We start from the raw sequence: 13,542 nt of genomic DNA, 5'->3' as shown, positions 1-13,542 counted from the left end.
TTAAATAAAACTTATGAATATCGCTGGTTCCAGTGTTTTACCAATAGGGACGAGGATTTTAAGGAGAATAGTATTATGAAATTAAAACATCAAAACTATGTATATTCAACAAATCTTCATTACGAAATAATGGTTGTAGCGTTCAGAAAATATTATAAATTGGGATACTCCGCGATCTGGCGAATATTCCACATTGCTCTGGACACGAGTGGTAAACGATCTTTTGAGGGAACTTAAGGAACGAGGTTGCCGGGTAATTGTTTACACGGACGACAAAGCTTATTTGATCACGATCTTACTCAAGGGTATCTAAATGAGACAACCATAGAAATGGATTATATATATACAACTCCAAATAAAACTGAGCGAGCCCTATTTGTTATGAGATGCATATATGAAGTACTAAGGGCTTGGCCTGTATAGGAAGCTATCATGGAAGCCAAATATCGAAGAAAGAATGAGGAAGTCATCGGTCGCCTTATACTCGTAGAGGAACAATTGGGAAGAGGTGGGGCGTCTCAACAAAAGTGGTGTTCTGGCTCTATAAAACCATAGTTAAGAGAACAATATTTTATGCGGATGTTGGATGCTAAAAGGCCCTTGGAAAATCACACCAACTAAGCCGCTGAATTGTGTTCCAAGAGCGGCTCTCATCGGAATTTGTGGGACACTAAGGACAACTCCACCAATAGCATTAAAAATGTCATGCTAAAAGTTGTGTCTGCAGACATACATAGCTGAAAGACGCTGAAATTCCCCACTACTTTGATTGCATTCCTTATAATTTAGATCACTACATCGTGGAACCTTCTCCTGTGAGGGCTTTGTTGGCAAGGCGAAACCGTTTGAAAAAGGTAATGTCTTCCGTCGGGAGCTCTTCATCAACTCTAGTTTCAGACTACGAGAGCACAGTGGTGTCTCGAAGGCGGCTGTCAATAAGGTAGGGTAGATACATTGCTCTGTTCTAAATCAGTCAAGAAGTGTGTGAGATCAGTAGCAATAACTATAAGCTTTTTCCATATTAGAGTTGTGCATGAATGCTCGGTCACAGCGGAATCGCCAAAAATTGCAAAGCCGATGAACTTGCTAGGGAGGGCGCCTTTACTCCAATTTCATCCGAATAGAAAAGAGTCAGTTTTCCGATGTCCTTTTGCCTTGAGTTGAACTTGGAGACCTCCAGTGAGCTCGGCAAATGCTGGTTAACAACCAAAACTTATAAACCTATGGAAGTAAAGCACTTAGCAAAAATCAATGTCGCCGCAAAAACAGACGCTCGGACTAAACTCTGTCCAATATGTTATCATGTGATGCGGCTAAATTTTTCGTTGGATCCTCCTTGTTAAATATGTATGGTGGAAAGGGACGTGGAATCATCTTGCCACTTCCTTTTCTATTGCTCGGGCCGAGCATATATCGGTAGACAAACCTTTGCAGAATCTAACGAAGGGGCTGAGATTGATACTGACTATTATTTGTTCAAGTGAATGAAATCTTCAATTTAAAGTTGTTTCATGACAATCTAGCATCTAGAAGCCACAAGAAGGATTTCTAGAGTTTTGGAGACTACACCACTGTTGGCAGCTATAAGTTTGAAAAATTGAAGGGCTTTGTATACCTTGGAACGAGTGTAGATTACACTAACAATCTCAGCTTGGGGCTAAAGCACAGAACAATTCTTCACCACTGGTGCTTCTTTGGCATCGGTAACAATTGAGAAGCAGGCCCTTCTGTCGCTCTATCAGTTTTTAATCATTGCCGTTTTATGGTAAGTCACAGAGACATGGACGATTGCGAACTGAGATGAAAATGCACATAGAATATTCGAGAAAACTGTTTTTCGCAAGGCCTTTGAAGCCATTCGCGTGAGCGATGAATGTCGAAGATGTAACCACGAAGCTCTACAGCGAAATGGATGTACGCTGGTTAGACCATATTCTTCGCATGGAAGAAGAATCTTTCTTTTCAAGACCAATGGGTGGACAACAAAACAAAAATCGCGTACGCATCTAAGAGAAGGACTAAGTGCATAGGGATGTACAACTGGTGTGACCTCGCAATAGGGATCTGGCGAAGCCCATACCGACCTACGCTTATAGTACCAAAGTAGAATCAGTGAACCCAATAGTTTCATCAAAAATTTATATATGTATACGAAATGGACTTATATTTTTATTTAGTCGTGGCATTGAATGCGCCAACGTAAAGCAAAAATATATTGATATTTATAAATAAGAATTGTTAATAATTAAACAAATTTTTCAAAAATCTTTACGTACAAATATACTCAATTCGAAATTAATTCACTTACCCATGTTGAATAGCATTTATAGATTTTTATGAGCAACCGTTTTCCATTACTACACAAACTTTCTTCACTTGTAATATTACACAATTCTTGATTCAGCTTTTTCTTCAGTTGTCAATAATTTTCGTAGAAGAAACTTCTTCCGTACGATTGAATTATATTCACTTAATTGGAAAACCGCTTTGTATAAAGATGATTTCTGATAATTCTCCGCTCAGCAGCGAACACTCTGAAGACGATTCGTTGCCGTCCAATTACCATTGGCTCCGTTTCAAATGGATGTTTTGGAAAAATTGCTGCATGCATTGGAACACACGCTGGGAATTTCTATTCGCCGTACTTATGCCCAGCATATGCAGTCTCATAGCAGTTATCCTGCGCATTAACATACCGGCCGTACACCTCACAACCATAACTTATGGCGATACGGACATTCAAAAGGCATGGAGGAACGTGATTCGCGAAGTTGATGAGCGCGGAGGTATTCTAGAAGAAAGTTTTGATAAGTAAGTGTATACATATTAAATGGAATATACGAAGATTTTAGTAGTTACATATATATCTGTGTCACACATGACAGAATTTTAAACTATGTCAGACTGTTTTCCTTTACTATCGATAAGACAAGTTTCAACTAAAAATGATTGGCTTCGAATTATACTTTATCAAGCTACCAGATACCGAACATGAAGACCCGAGTGCTTAGCATAGAATTTATATAGGAAATAAGGGTCAATATATAGGATATGTTAGCAAAACTAAGTGTACATAATTTCCTGATAATAATGTGACCACTTGCCAGAAGTGGAAAAATTACGATACTTCTCTTAGACCAGTGCTATTATTAAAATAATTTTCACTACTCTGGTTGACTGTTTGGTCATTAACTAAGATATCATGAAAATAAGTCGAAACGTTGCAGGTTAGGTCCAAAAAGCCATCTATAACAAGAGTAGATGAGATCAGTCTATAGCTTCTTGTCTATTGTCAATATAGTCAATATAGTACCTATTCATCTTCTAGTAGTTTCCCTGCCTGACATAATACTATTTGATGCTGAAACTCGGTACTCTTGTCATCCTAACTCCCACAAAGCCAATATATCGATTACAACCTTTTGTTTGATTATTTCTGATTTGAGAGATTATATTATGTTCTTGTATGTTTCTTTTTCTGTAAATTAAAAATATTACAACGAAGTTTAAAGTTTGTAATAATACTAAGTTTAGTCTCTCGGTGTTGCCACCTTAAGTTAAAAAATATATACATATTAAAAATAAACAGTGTTGCCACCTTTACTAAAATTGAAAGCTTGTGTTTTTATGTAATTAAAAAAATGGCAACGCAATTTTTACTTTACAATAAAATTAAATTTAAAAACTTTCTCTTGCAGTGTTGCCACTTTAATCGAATTATAAAAATTATTTACTTTTTGAAAGAATAAAGTATGTACATCAAAAAATCTTCATTAAAAAAAATTAAAAGACGAAATGGTGCTGCCACCTTTACTCAAATTGAAAGTTTGAATAATTGACTTTTTGAAAGGATGAAAATGCATAAGAGTGTGTGTTTTTATGTAAATTGAATAAAAATGGTAACGAAATTTGAACTTTATGGACATTAAAGTTCAAAATTTCTCATGCAGTGTTGCCACCTTTACTCAAATTGAAAGTTTGTGTTTTTATGTAAACTAAAAAATGAGAACGAAATTTGAACTTTATAACAATACCACGTTTAAAATTTACTTTTGTAGCGTTTCCACTTTAATCGAATAATAAAAATAGTTGACTTCTTGAAAATATGAAAGTGCATAATCGTATTTAAAAACATCTTTGAGTTAAAAATACAGCGTATCAAAATTTAATTTTGTAGCATTGCCACCTTTTTCGAATCAAAAAAATAATTGACTCCTTGAAAGTATAAAATTACTTAATCGTTTATAAAAACATCTTCAGTTAAGAAATTTATACATATGTATACTCTTGCAGTTGCAGTGCCACCTTATACAAATTATAAAAATTATTGACTTTTTGAAAATATGGAAAAACATGCTATATTAAAAATCTTGTTTAACCTGTTTTTTTATTAATTAATTTTATTTAATTAATTCTACTTTATTCTTATTGCGCTCTTAATGTTTGCTTTCTCCAGTCCAGTACATACTCCATATGTACCACTCCTCGCCATTGCGTATGCACCAGATTTCGAAGCAATTAACAACATAATGGAGTTCACATTTAATAAGTTCGATTGGGACAGCCCATTTATAACCTTTAACACATGCGATGAACTTCGCAAGAAGATGAGGACCGAACACTACTTTGCTGGAGTTTGTTTTAATGAAGACGTCTTTAATGTTGAAACTGAATCCATATATAAAATTGGCATATATCCAAATCGTTTGGATTACATTATTATATTTCCCAGCGAGTTGCGCTTATATCAGGAGTATATAGGCGAAACCTGGGACACAACAAATGTATATCCGAATTTAGGGCAGCAAGAACGTAAAGGTGGTCCAATACCATATATAACGGAAGGTTTTATCATGATCCAGAAGTCGATCTCAGAGGCTTACATAAACTTAACTTGTAACGTCACAGTCGAAAATGATATTGTATTAAGGAAATTTCCAAAAGCCGAGCGTTATTATGATCCACTTTCGGAAATGTTGGAGATGCGTTTGTCATTATTGATATCCATGGCATATATCACTACAATATTGTATTTATTACGAGTGGGTATTTCCCAGCTATGAGCATGTATTTTTTGATAACATGATTAATGTATTTTCAGATTTTGGTCAATGAACAGGACCTCGGCTTAAATGATTTGCTAGCCACTTTAGATGTGACCTATTTCCTACAGTTTTATAGCTGGTTTACCTTTTCCCTAATCTCATTATCTATTGGTTCCGTTGTCATGATCCTAATTTTAAAGGTAAGTTCGCTAATCACTAGCTTTTAGTAAGTGAGAATACATTTAAATGAAAGTTTAAGTTATGGAGCTAGAAAGTGTTCTCATCGTTAGAGTTTTCTAAACATTTTATTAAGTATAGACTTTCATCTTGAAATGACACTAATAACAAATATTTTTCATTTCTAAAACCATTTCAGATTCCTTGGAACAGTGGATTCTGTGTCTTCAGCAGAACGTCTGCTACATGCTTATTTGCTCTCTTTACCGCCTATAATATAAATACACTAAGCTACTGCTATATGATATCGAGACTGATTCGAAACCGCGATATGGCCATTTGTGCAGCGCCCATTTTCTGGATCGCGCTATATTTACCATTTTCCATCGGCATCGATTTATTCCCTAATTACCATCCGTATGTTTGTTTATTTGGCAATACAGCTCTGGCCCTAGCATTACAGCATATATTTCAACTTCAATATCATGAAGGCGTTAGTTGGAATAATTTCTTTAAAACTCATTGGTCCACGCCACACCATGCTGTAGGCACCTATGGCATCATAATATGCGGCACGAGCATAATGCAGTCGTTATTGGGTATATGTGCACCGGTTATTGGTCGCATGTTCACCAAATTGATAAAAGAACTAAATCCTCGCAAGAAGGAGCGCGTGCGTATTAGTTCTGAAAATAACCGCTATTCGAAGACAATTATACTGGAGGTTCGAGCAAATTTCAAGGCACCAGCAGTGGAAGTATTGGCATTGACTGTACAACTTGGTGAGAAATTTGTGCTCGATGAAGTTTCATTCAATTTGTTTGAAGATGAAATCACTATGTTAATGGGTCATAACGGTAGTGGTAAAACTACATTAATAGAAGTTATTGCCGGTCTTAAGCGGCCCACTTCTGGTAAAATAGTTATTAAAGAGACCACTGGTAATGGTGACTTTGGAAATTCGCGCGATTTTGTTGGTGTCTGTTTCAGCGATTTGCTGCTCTTCCGTAATTTGTATGTGGTTCATCAGCTGCTCTTATTTGGCAAGTTAAAGGGTCTAAATTCGACTGATGTCAAGAAAGAGATCACTAAATATTTAGAGGCATTGGAGCTGGACAAACACCGCTACACTCTCACAGAAAATCTAACATGTGGTCAGAGAACCAAATTGGCTGTTTCCTGTGCGCTTATTGGTGGCAGTAAGATCGTGCTGCTGGACGATATTGTGCTGAAATTGGGCGTGCGTGACTACAAACTTATTTGGAAGTTATTGGAAAAAGAGAAGTTCGGACGTGTTATATTGGTATCGACAAATCTAAGTCGTGAACCAGAGTTACATGCTGATAATATTATTATGATTGCTCAAGGACGTTTAAAATGTGCTGGTACTGCTCAGTTTCTAAAGTCCATGTATTGCTTTGGTTGCCATTTGGTAAGTTCCTGGCTTGGGATTGGATTATGCAGTTTTATTATTGAAGTCCAACTTTTCGACTTAATAATTGTATAAAATATGTAAAACGACACACGAAGGACGGTGAATAAGATATTAGAAATCGCGTGTCAGACTAGTTCATAACTGGAAACCTTATATGTTTCGCTATGTGCTTCAAAGCTTTAGCTTCTACTTTGGAGTCTGAGCATAAATGCTTTCAATATTACGAAAAATAGCTAACATAAGTGGTGTGAAGAAGAAGCCAGTGGAAATCCAACTCGCGCCCATTCTTCTCTCTGCTCTGGCTGGCTTATCGACTTTACAGTTGCTTGCGATTCCTCTGTGAGTCTGATAATGAAGTAGCTTGATGCTATTTACGCTGAGAGCAGACACTCTTTGAGCACATAATTAGCAAGCTTAGCACTAGTATTGCTGCTCTGCTGCCGGAGTAAAAGAGGCGACTCCCCGAAAGACGTTGTATTTCGTAGCAGTGCGTCTACCACCTACTTAAACCCGGTAGCCAAAAGCTAAGATTTTTATATCTTATATAAAACTTTCCCTCCAACCTTCCTTGCCAGCTTCAACCAATGCTTTAAAGACCTCACTCCGCCTCTTCTCCAACGACTTCTCGCCACTCACATATCCCTCTTCGGGATTTGAGCAGAGAAGGGGATGCCTCGTATTGGCACTGCTAAGCAGTTTTCCAAATTTTCAGTAATGTATTTGATTGTGCTCTTCTTGGGATTCCATCATTTACTTTACTCCTTTTGTTTGCTTTACATAAGTTATTTTATGATTTTCTAACACCTTTCCATTCAATAGCTCATATCGAAATCTGAGAACTGTAAGTCCGAAGACGTAACCGAACTGCTGAGCACTTTTTTGGAAGATATTGTGGTAGCTTGCGATATTATATTGGAATTATCATATCATATCGAATCCACCAATGTGGAAATACTCGAGTCACTACTAAATGCGCTGGAAAAGGAGAAAGATAGGCTGGGCATTGTCAACATAACGATAATTGAAACACGCATTGAGGAACTCTTTTGTAAGCTCGGTGCCGAGCGACCCGCTTATGATGATCGTAAACGTTACTTCAGAATCTTCAATGGGCTAAGCATTACCGAGGGCACTGCCGACGACACGTTGTTCATGAAAGCGAATATAAAACATAAGATGAGTGCTTATGAAAAGTGCTTTACTCACTGGAGTGCCATGTTTTATAAGTTTGTCATCATACAAAATTCCTATGCACACTACTTACCGTTGTTCCTGCTTATGCCATTAATGACCATCATACTTTGTATAATCGGCATAGTGCCCGTAATCGAAAGGATGCCAGAAAGAGGGTGTGATATAAGCGATTACAAGGATGCCATAACTCTGATTAGCTATCCACAAAAGCCGAACATAAGAATGACTTCATTTGCCGAGACATTTCACAAATATATGTATTGGCGTAATAGCAATGTTAAAGTCACATATATCAAAAATCAACTAATCGGCGAGTATATATTGTCACTACAGCGACAGCAGCCCTACAATTATCTGGACGAAAAGCTAATACTTGGCTTGTCCATGACGCGACAGGTGGTGGGTTGGTACAATGGATATTTGCCGGGTGTGCCATCGCTCGTTCTAAATCTCATACACAACGCATTTCTCTGGTAACACAAACAATACGCTAACGTACGCCAAACACTCGTGAAAGTCTGCTTCAACATTTCCTTTTACAGGCTACTGCTAAATACGACCAATGCCAAGATCAATGTATCGCTGGAGTTGATGCCGATTGAAGAAGATATTGATGTTAAGGAATTATCGAATATGACATTCAACATGGGCAGCATAATGGCTCTGCAGCTGTCCTTTATTATATGCTACATAATATCTGTGCGGATAATTGCTTTGATTTCGGAGCGTACAAGCGGTTTTGAGGGCTTGCAGCGTTTGGCTGGTTTGAATGGCTTAAACTATTGGACAACCATGTTTTGCTTTGACATGATCAAAACATTTATCATTGTGGCCAGCTTCACCATTATATCGTGGTTCTTATTATCCTCAGCTTACATAACGACGGATGTCTTACGTAAGTATTACTGCAATTTTCGCCAAAGCATCACACCAAATTGCATTTCAAATATTCTATAGGTTGGGCATTCTTTTTACTATTATCGACGAGCGCTGCCTTAACTTCGACCAACTATATACTCAGCTGTTTCTTTTTCAAAAGTAGCTACGGTGGTTTCTTGAAAATTACAGCATTCCAGGCGCTTGGTGCCATCTTCTATGTGCTCTTCTCCAGAAGTTTCAAAAATTATATCAAAACTATAATGTTTCTACCACGTCTATTTCCCTTGTACTCATTTTGTCGAGGTTTCGAGAATTTGTATGACTACAATATACAATTGCAATTGTGCGAAAATGAGGACATCAAATTCGCCGCAGTGTCTTTCGAACATTGTAAAATGCAACCGAATTGCTGTGGTGAGTGTTTATTGTACAACAACTATGTAACATTGCGAAAATGTATAATTTCTTCAAATGCAGAAATGCCGCAAATTTCGGTGCGCGAGGACATGCTCTACTTATGGCTAATTATCATTGCTGGCGCCATTTGCTTACTGATTTACGAATACCGTGATGTCTTTAAGCGCGCCACACCGTTTGACAATTAGTAAGTAGCAGTTTTTTTTATAGGTTATATAGTAAATAAGAAGTAAGAACTAAAATTGTTCAACTTTTCAAAAAGCGATCGTGCATTAGACGAATACAAACGACGACACGCTAGCGACTCTTATATGGTAGACAACGTCACAGCCGAAGTCATACACGTGCAGTCATTGAGACCGCGTATGCGTCACTATTTTACCGTTATTTGCGAAAATTTGGGCTTATTTCGGAAAAACGAAATTTTGGTGGACCGCCTATCTTTCACTATCAAACCGTAAGTAAAGCATGTAGCGCTTTAAAAGGCTTACAAGGGTTTCATAGCGCAGAAAAAAAAAAACAATTTTCAAATATTTTAAATTAAATATTTTTTTCAAACTACTGGTTAGTCGAAAAAGTCTTTTCGCATTTCTAATCAAATTTCAACTTGTTTTTTTTTTTTTTTATATTTATAATGAACTTTATTTAACCAAATATGTACCATTTCGGTCGACCACTTTTTGCCATTTTTCCGCAGAGACATTATTCCACAAAAAACGTAAAAACTTTCTGGTTTCTCAGCGAAAAACTCCGAGATGTAATTTTCACAGGCTTTTCTTAGAGCAAACTTTACTCCATACTCCGATGGTGCAAAGTCAGGGCTATGTGGTGGATGCATCAAAACTTCCCAGCCCAGCTCTCCCAGTTTTTGCCGAGTCATAAAAAATGTCATTTGTCTAGCGTTGTCCTGATGGAAGACGAAGCCCTTTCTGTTGATCAGTTCTGGCAGTTTTCTTCGATTGCTTGCTTTAATCTCATCAGTTGTTGACAGTAAAATGTAGAATCAATCGTCCGACCAGGCTGGAGCAGCTCATAGTGGATGATTCCTTTCCAAACCCACCAAACCCACAGCATAACCTTTCGAGGCGTCAATCCTGGCGTCAACCCTGGTTGAGCTTCACCACTGTCGGACCATCATCTTTTTCGCACATTAATGTCGTATTTGATCCTATTTTCATCTCCTGTTACCATTCGCTTCAGAAATGAATCAATTTCATTTCGCAAAGAATAGCAGACATTAATTCGGTCCACTAAATTTGTGCCAGACAATTCATGTGGTATCATAACATCTAGCTTCTATTGACAAATTACGTAAAGACTTTTTCGACTACCCAATATTTATGATTCGAAGGATATACGCTTATAAATATTTTGTGGAAATTTCAAAGGAAAATATTCAAATATGCAGTCATTCTCTCGGAAAGAAATGATAGCAGAACTCCTTATAGTATCATCTTAAATAAAAAATAATACGTGTTTCAATAAAGATCATAAGCTAGCTAACTAAAGCGTTGGACGAAAGCAAAAAGTGATAACTTTATTTTTAGCAGACATGATCGCTGTTGAAGACCCTTCTTTACTCAAGGCAGTCAAAAAGAATTTTTTCATGCGCATCCCAAGATACAAACTTTGCCAGCTGTCTGTTGAATTTGTCCACGCTTTGCAGCGGTTTCAGTGTGTGCAGTCCACTCGGTTGACTGTCGATTGGACTTCGGAGTGAAATGATGGAGCCATGTTTCATCTATTGTCACATATCGATGCAAAATCTCAGCATTATTACGCTTGCATATCTCCAACCACTGCTCTGAATTATGAACTCATCGATGTTTCTTGTCAAGAGTGAGCAGCCGCGGCACCCACTTTGCTCAGAGCTTTCTCCTACATAAATATTCGTGATGATATGATGTATAGTACACATTCAGTTGATATCTTTAGAGTGTCTGCTATCTCGAACTACTTCACTTAATGGTCATCCAAAACTGTTTTGTTGACTTTTGGACGTTTATTGCATTCATAGGCTTCTGTGCTCATTTCACCACATCTAAACTTAGCATATCCATACTTGGTGGTTGATTTTGCTGCAGTAGTTTCCGGTAACTCGTTAGCAAGCCAAGCTTATGTCTAAACTGTATTTTGCCCGAACACACCAAATTTAGTTTTATCCATTGTTTTCAAATTTATACGCGAGCTTTTTGAATTCTATTAACGCCATCTAAGTGTTAGATCGAAGATCCAATCGACCTGTTATATAGACGAAGTCGTGTGCGAAAATTGTCTAGGCCGTATCTGCAAAACTATCTTTCGGAACAGATTCGGATTCTAGAGATGTTAGCGAACTAGATAAGATAATAAAAATATTACTTTTTCGGCGCCGTGAAACCCATTAACATCTTTAAAAAGAACGCAATCAACACTGCCTAAAAACTATTTCTAACAACTTTGCAGCGGTGAAAAGTTTGGCATTATCGGCACTAACTGTAACTATACGAATGCATTGCTGCGTCTAATTGCTGGTCAGGATAAACCAAGTTTTGGACGTGTCTGCGTCAATGCCGTACAAATGACGGAAGATCGTAATCAGGCACTCGCCAATATCGGTTATGTGCCCACTGTTAGTTGTGTACATACGCAGATGACTTGCTATCAGGTTTTGAAAATGTTTTGTACATTATATGGCTATCCACGGCATCAAATCCGTGAAATCGTTGATGATTTCGCAAGACATTTCGGCTTACACTCACATTACCATACACGTTTGTCACAGTGTAGTTCGGGTATAAGAGAGCGCATTTCCTATTCCATAGCGATCTTAAAGAAGCCCGCACTCTTGTGTATCGGCAATTTTAGTTGGAGTGTGGATCCGCATGGCAGACGTCAGCTTTATCGACTGATCGACGGCTTGCGTAAACGTGGCACAGCCATAGTGATTACGTCCGTTATGAATTCTTTTACCGAGATACTGTGCACAAAGATTGTGGTCATGCATGAGGGACGTTTTCTGCATATCGGCGAACCGAAAAAGATAGCGCATGCAATTGCGGCAGGTTATTCAATTTCGATGCGCATGAAGAAGACGGTGCAAACAGCTCAAGGCGTCACCTCGAAAGTCTACTTTCGCTTAACCGCTTTTATGGAAAAAACATTTCCCAGCTCCAAATTGATGTAAGTGCCGACAACAGATTTATATATATTCGTATGTAATAATAACATTTTCTATTATTTCAGACAAGAGGGCACAATAATGAGATACTATATACCGTATCAGAGCACTACTTTGGGCACTTTATTTAAGATTCTGCGCGTGAATTCATTTCAGCTGAATATCGACAGCCTTACGATCACTAGAATCAACATGAATTATATATTCGAGTTGATAGCCGAGGATGCGCGTAAATCCAAGAGCTTATAAACACACTGAACCACCTGCAAATATAGCCTTTATATGCATCTTATTTGAAACTTGTTTCGTTCGCTTACTTTTCATTTAGTTGAATTATAATTGAATTAATATTTTCAATATCTTGAATATACTTTTTCACGTTCAGTTTAAGAAATTTTGTTCTTTTTTAACATTAGCACATTACATTAGGTCTTTTCAACAGAGTTTTTAGTTCCCAGCTTGGTAATGCGTGCTTCGGGAACTTCGAAATGGTCACTGCTGAATTTACAAAGACGTCTTATTCCTCAATTTTCGAAAGACGCGCTGTCGTTTTCGATCTTCTCTGCGATTGTTAGACGGATAGGTCAGACCAATATAGTTACTGTGGAGAGTAAAAAGTCTCAGCTGAAGGCAACAATTCTGTTAATAGCTTTTTTTACAGATCACGCTTGAGTCGAGTAAAGCTGTCATAGTATTTTTGTTTAGTATTGCTTGACATTTTTACAAATCGTTCAACTTTATTACAAAAATTCAGGAATGTGTATCACTCAATTTATGGTCAAAATAATGTCCCTACTCAGCGTACTATTTGCAACACCATCAACCATACTGAGACGCATCATTCATAATTGGGAAATATGTATTTGAACGAACGTCCAGCACGCAGTGAAGAAAATATAGCAGCCGTAGCTGAGAGTGTATACGAAGACCGTGGAGAGTCGATTCGGCACTGTTTGCAGCAATTCGGACTGACATATGGAACGACTTGGCACATTTTACGTCGAGATCTTAAATTGAAAGCGAACAAAGTGCAGCTTGTACAAGAACTGAAGCTGCTCGACCTTCTCAAGCGACAGTGGTTCGCTCTATGGGCTCTAAAAAGTTCCAAGAAGATCCGACAGTTTTCGAGCCAAATTTTGTTCAACGATAAGGCCCATTTCTGACTCAATGGGAATGTAAACAGGCAAAATTATCGCATTTGGGACGAAGAGCAAGCCAAGCTGCCATTTCATCCA

The 13,542-nt window shown here is 37.7% G+C and overlaps 1 protein-coding gene across 1 annotated transcript; it reads left to right on the top strand.

The window, feature by feature from the left end:
* Positions 1–2,491: 2,491 nt before the first annotated feature.
* LOC126753101 (phospholipid-transporting ATPase ABCA3-like) lies at positions 2,492–12,626 on the top strand. The gene is made up of 11 exons (XM_050464251.1): positions 2,492–2,811; positions 4,457–5,042; positions 5,102–5,245; positions 5,422–6,654; positions 7,477–8,324; positions 8,394–8,746; positions 8,809–9,144; positions 9,208–9,334; positions 9,410–9,604; positions 11,593–12,309; positions 12,373–12,626. Exons 1-11 carry the CDS (start codon positions 2,498–2,500, stop codon positions 12,554–12,556), a joined length of 5,037 nt encoding a protein of 1,678 aa, XP_050320208.1. The 5' UTR covers positions 2,492–2,497; the 3' UTR covers positions 12,557–12,626.
* The last annotated feature ends 916 nt before the right edge of the window (positions 12,627–13,542 follow it).

Source organism: Bactrocera neohumeralis, chromosome 3, assembly GCF_024586455.1.
Source record: "Bactrocera neohumeralis isolate Rockhampton chromosome 3, APGP_CSIRO_Bneo_wtdbg2-racon-allhic-juicebox.fasta_v2, whole genome shotgun sequence".
NCBI lineage: Eukaryota > Metazoa > Arthropoda > Insecta > Diptera > Tephritidae > Bactrocera > Bactrocera neohumeralis.
Note: the sequence above shows the minus strand (reverse complement) of the source record. Positions and strands in the feature narration are given on the sequence as shown.

Excerpts from the sequence above, each read along its gene's own strand:
- LOC126753101 (XM_050464251.1), top strand. The coding sequence starts at position 2,498 with ATGATTTCTGATAATTCTCCGCTCAGCAGCGAACACTCTGAAGACGAT. Across the intron at positions 2,812-4,456 it reads CTAGAAGAAAGTTTTGATAA|TCCAGTACATACTCCATATG; the intron begins GTAAGTGTATAC and ends TGCTTTCTCCAG. Across the intron at positions 8,747-8,808 it reads CATAACGACGGATGTCTTAC|GTTGGGCATTCTTTTTACTA; the intron begins GTAAGTATTACT and ends AATATTCTATAG.